The 6,062-nt window shown below is 42.0% G+C and overlaps 1 protein-coding gene across 1 annotated transcript in view; it reads right to left on the reverse strand.

Moving 5' to 3' along the window:
* The window catches only part of LOC138680656 (enoyl-[acyl-carrier-protein] reductase, mitochondrial-like), a 157,298-nt gene extending 151,482 nt beyond the window's left edge, over nt 1-5,816 (reverse strand). The window contains exon 1 of the mRNA XM_069767966.1: nt 5,634-5,816. Within this exon, the coding sequence (XP_069624067.1) occupies nt 5,634-5,809 (176 nt within the window). The 5' untranslated portion in view covers nt 5,810-5,816. The remainder of the gene's footprint in view (nt 1-5,633) is intronic.
* Between the last annotated feature and the right edge of the window lie 246 nt (nt 5,817-6,062).

Below are 6,062 nucleotides of genomic sequence, written 5' to 3' on the forward strand. Positions count from 1 at the left end.
AGCACCAGGCACAATCTATACAGCATCTAACCAGCAGTGACCGCCAGTGCGGTGCTGTGTGCACTCTGTGCGGCTATCTCCAGTTTCTTCTGACAATCCGTCAGTGTAGTGTAGGGAACTCCCGCTTGATCCCAGCATCTCACTCAGGGCATCCTCAGGCACGGGCTCAAAAGCCACTGAGGGTCAGAGCAGGATCAATCACCAGCATAGTGGGGGTGAATTGCAGGGATCCCACTAGTTTCCATTTGCTGCACCCTGTGACTGCTAACAGGGCACAGCGTTACCTTTATTCCTTGTGAGTCTGTGAAGCAATAGAGTTTGCTCCTATACAGATCGGGTGATGGAACCCATGTCTATTCTGGCTTAGTACCACCATATAGTGCCGCCATTAACTAGCAGCAGGTTCCACTCCTGCACGGTGGACCCTGGGCTGCGAACACACCTTTACTATCACGTATATTTTTTGCAGGGTGCAGCCGGGCCCAAATTGTTCTGTACATTGTGGCCTCTGTTCACACGGGATGCATTTTAGCACTGGGCAGCCCGCCATAGGGCGTTATTAATAGGCTGTAGCCAGATGCTTTGTATTCCTTGTGTGAACACGCCACATACAGAGTATTTTATCTTAGTGCATTGGTGTACCACACGGCCAAACCCTTATTGAAGGCTGGCTGTTTCATTAGGTATTGCACCTGTGCATTTGCTATTTTGTTTGGGTCCGCTGCACCCTGCTTGTGCATTTGTATTGAGGCCTATTTAGACAGGTAAGCATCTTTGCCTGTTCTTGGTGTGTTTTTTCTTGAATGTGTCCTTTTTTGGTGTTTTTCATATCATTATATCATCCATTCAACCATTATAAATTCATGCTAAAAAGATACAACTCTGCCCTTCACCTCTCCAAACAAACCTATTTCAACACCCTCATCACCTCACTGTCAAATAAACCTAAACATCTCTTTGACACTTTCCAGTCCCTACTCAACCCAAGAGTGCAGGCCCCAACCACAGATCTCCGCGCTGACGATCTGGCCAATTACTTCAAAGAAAAAATTGACCACATTCGACAAGAAATCATCTCCCAATCTCTTCATACCATGCACTGTCCTCCCTCCCCCACTGCATCTGGTTCACTCTCTGACTTTGAACCAATTACAGAAGAAGAAGTAATCAGGCTCCTTGCATCTTCTCGCCCATCCACTTGCACCAGTGACCCCATTCTGTCACATCTCCTCCAGTGCCTTTCCCCAGCTGTCACCTCTCACCTAACAAAAATATTCAACCTTTCTCTCATGTCCGGTATTTTTCCCTCCTCATTTAAGCATGCCATCATACATCCTTTACTTAAAAAACCATCCCTCGACCAAAACTGTGCCGCTAACTATAGACCTGTCTCTAATCTTCCCTTCATCTCTAAACTCCTCGAACACCTGGTCCACTCCCGTCTTACCCGCTATCTCTCAGATAACTCTCTTCTAGACCCTCTTCAATCTGGTTTCCGCTCTTTACACTCTACTGAAACTGCCCTCACTAAAGTCTCTAATGACCAACTAACAGCTAAATGTAATGGTCACTACTCCATGCTAATTCTCTTGGATCTCTCCGCAACATTCGATACTGTGGATCATCAGCTCCTCCTCAATATGCTCCGCTCCATCGGCCTCAAGGACACTGTTCTCTCCTGGTTCTCCTCCTATCTCTCTGACCGATCCTTCACTGTATGTTTTGCTGGTTCCTCCTCCTCTCACCTTCCCCTTACTGTTGGGGTTCCTCAAGGATCAGTCCTAGGCCCCCTCCTCTTCTCTTTGTATACTGCCCCTATTGGACAAACAATCAGTAGATTTGGTTTCCAGTACCATCTCTATGCTGACGACACCCAATTATACACCTCTTCTCCTGTTATTACGCCGAACTTTTTAGAAAACACCAGTGATTGTCTTACCGCTGTTTCTAACATCATGTCCTCCCTCTATCTGAAACTGAACCTGCCAAAAACTGAACTCCTCATGTTTTCTCCCTCTACTAACCTACCTTTGCCTGACATTGCCATCTCCGTGTGTGGTTCCACCATTACTCCAAAGCAACATGCCCGCTGCCTTGGGGTCATCCTTGATTCTGAGCTTTCATTCGCCCCCACAGCCGATCACTGGCTCGCTCTTCTTATCTGCCCCTCAAATACATTTCTAGAATTTGCCCTTTTCTTACTTCTGACTCTGCAAAAACTCTTACTGCCTCACTTATTCATTCTCGTCTGGACTATTGTAACTCTCTACTAATCGGCCTCCCTCTTACCAAACTCTCCCCACTCCAATCTGTCCTGAATGCTGCAGCCAGGATCATATTCCTCACCAACCGTTACACCGATGCCTCTACCTTGTGCCAGTCATTACACTGGCTACCCATCCACTCCAGAATCCAGTACAAAACTACTACCCTCATCCACAAAGCACTCCATGGCTCAGCACCACCCTACATCTCCTCTCTGGTCTCAGTCTACCACCCTACCCGTGCGCTCCACTCCGCTGATGACCTCAGGTTAGCATCCTCAATAATCAGAACCTCCCATTCCCGTCTCCAAGACTTTACACGTGCTGCTCCAATTCTTTGGAATGCACTACCTAGGTTAATATGATTAATCCCCAATCCACACAGTTTTAAGCGTGCCCTAAAAACTCATTTGTTCAGATTGGCCTACCGCCTCAACACAATAACCTAATGATCCCTGTGTGGCCTATCATATAAAAAAAATAAAAAAAAGTTCCTCGTATCATGTTCTCATACACTTTATGCAGTTAATAGCCCTCTGTGTCTGTACTGCTACATACTTAGGCAGTTAACTGGTTCATGCAGCTTTACATGAACACCCGAGCCTTACACTATGGCTGGTCCGAATAACTAAAGCAATTGTTACCATCCACCTCTCGTGTCTCCCCTTTTCCTCATAGTTTGTAAGCTTGCGAGCAGGGCCCTCATTCCTCTTGGTATCTAATTTGAACTGTGATTTCTGTTATGCTGTAATGTCTATTGTCTGTACAAGTCCCCTCTATAATTTGTAAAGTGCTGCGGAATATGTTGGCGCTATATAAATAAAATTATTAATTAATTAATTATATTTACTTGGTGCGTTCCGCCAACCCTAACAGTGGGATACGGTGGGCTGTATCATGATAAGCTACATTAACATTTTTTTTGCTGTGCAACAGCTTTACTGAAAGATACATTTCACCATCACTAAATGACAGGATGAGATATGGCATGCGGAATCCTATTAGCAACTGCAAAAAATATTTTTATTTACTGTGTAAAAGCTCTAAACACAGAATAATTTCACCACCACTAAATAACAAGGTGAGTTATGGCATGCTGCATCATGTTAGCAATTGCCAAATTTTTTTTTTCACTGTGCAACAGGTCAAATTACAGGACAATTTCACCTCCACTAAATGACAAGGTGGGATAAAGCGTGCTGTATCACGAATGTAACTGCCAAAAGTTGTTTTTTTTACTCTGTATGAGCTCTGCACAAAGCTTATTTTCACACCACTAAATGACAAGGTGAGATATGGTGTGCTGAATCACGTTAGCAACAGGGTACTGCTAGGTATGAAAAGTTAGCATGAGGCTGTGATGCTCTAAGTTGTTTGGCAGCATTAATAGATCAACTAGCGTAATTTTTACAAGACAACACAATCATTTTAATGGTTTTGGGGGTAACGGTTTCTGCCCAGTTTCCTGTAACTCACACTTGCTGAGTTGCCTTTTTTGCTGCTTAATGCTGTTTATTTATTGCCTACAGCCAAAACTGTGCATGCTATAACAGTTAACGAATTTATTTGATAAATAGCCAAATCGTTGCTAAAATTGTGGGGTTCTTTTCCACAACTAATTTGACCATACTGTGTAATGAAATAAAAAAGGGAATTTTCAAATAGCTTTATTCATTGGTAATTAATGTCAACATCAGTAATCAGGAGAAGGAATAAAATAATTGTATTTCCACAAACTAAGCAGCAATGATACTCAGTATCATTCACTTTAATTATTTGTTTTCAAGCTTTACTGAAATAAAATCAAAAGCATTCTAATTATTTAGTTAATGGGAAAAAAGGTCGGCTAATTCCAGAGCAACAGCTTTTCTGAAGGATAAATGTCTAATTACTGCAGAAGAGCAACACAACTTATCATCATTAGGGAATGCATTGCAAGCAAACAGTGGTCTGTAAGGAGACACGAATGCACGCTGGTCAACAGATAACTTGCTGAACAACAGATTTTGTGCCTGAAATTCCTTATTAGATATGTCTGAATTTGTTGATTTAAAGCATTTATGTACCTTTGCAGACATTTATTTTGTCTAATCCATTGAAAACAAAATTTGTTGATAAATAAATATTCATTATTTTTTTGTCCACAGCATGTATGCAAAAAATGATTCATGGATGCAGAAAATAGACAAACCGCATGTAGGGTGTTACTAATTATTACTACTGTATATTTACTGTATATAAGCCATGAGACTGGACAGTCAAGGGGTGCGAGGTCAATAGCCAAAAGAGTACGTCATAGACTGACAGATGGGATGAAGGTGTAGTCATGAAATATTTGACGGTCAATATTCCAAGAAGGCAGCAGATCATAACAAAAGTTCTTGGCAAACAGATGGTCAAGACAAATCCTAAGTCGAGCAGCAAAGATCAGACTACCAGACAAGGAGCAAAGCTACAATTGGCCGTAATCAAAGGCAGAGAGCTGGTTAAATAGCCAGGTAATTCCTCTGGACAAGACACTTTGATGGAGCCCTGGCACACACTGGTGACCTCCAAACACTTACAGCTCAGCACGCCCTAACATCCGATTGGGCGGCTGAGCTGTCCGTCAACATACTGGCAGCTTAGCATACCCCATTCTTAAATTGGACTGCAGAACTTTAATTCACTGCATCCAGATAAGAGGAATTGTGACATCATCATAATATGGATGTGATAAAAGCTGCTTGCTGCTTTGGAGGTGAATGTGAAAGCCAGCTATAAACTATTCTGATTTACCCTAAGACTTTAAGACACGAGTATGTGTTAAATCGCATTATGTCACCCAAAGTGGTTTGTCTATATCAAAAAGAGGCTGATAAGGGGTTGGCTGATCTTAAACTACAAGTCTGCAGTTACTCTTTTTGACTGCAGACTTGGGAATCCTCACAGTGGGTGCACTGCGAGCTGTGAGGATTCTGCAGGGTACCGTCAATGGGAGTAGGCGGTCATTCAGAATAGACTGTTTCCAACCTCTTCCAATGCACTTGCATTGAGTTAGGCTATGCCCACCTATTCATCCTACTACATGTATTCAAATCACATTCTTGCATTTCCTCATCTGACATTCCCGACACCGGCAACAAAGAATTATTGCAGTGTGTCGGGCGCAATGTGAGGATTCACAACTCTGCACAAGTCACAGAGAGTGACTGCAGAGTTGTAGCTTACGACTGGATGAGTCCTTTAATACAACTAATCTACTGTGCAAAAGAAAGTGTGTTTGATTGTCAAAAAATGTTCAGCTCAAATATCACTATGCTATAAAAAATAATCAAATGTGGCATCATCTCCTCAAAAGTCAAAACACATGATCATTGAATTGCTTACTTTAAAACTTCCTTCCAAGGACCATGTCTTCTGTAGATGAGGCTTTCACAAGGTGTCTGGTTGGACCGTTTTGAGGATCTTCTGTAATTGAATTGACCGTTATAAAATGTATCATATTGTTTGGTCTTAGAACCAAACAATCCTTTTAGAAGTCTTAACACACCAGTCTTCTCCATATGTGTTATAAGGTAGCAAGCAGAAGAGAAGTTAGCTTCTCGTTTCAATGTATTTTCACAAAACGACTAGATGGTTACTCAATAATGCAAATTGCTTCTTCAGAGAGGAAGAAGACTTTAACTCTAGTGCCACCTATTTCCTAGAATTCTTTTGCAATCAGAATATAGTAAATGTTACATATGTTTCATTGAGATAGCAATACATTCTACTGAATACAACTACAACTAAATGTGAAAGACATACTGAATTCAG

This window comes from Ranitomeya imitator, chromosome 5, assembly GCF_032444005.1.
Source record: "Ranitomeya imitator isolate aRanImi1 chromosome 5, aRanImi1.pri, whole genome shotgun sequence".
NCBI lineage: Eukaryota > Metazoa > Chordata > Amphibia > Anura > Dendrobatidae > Ranitomeya > Ranitomeya imitator.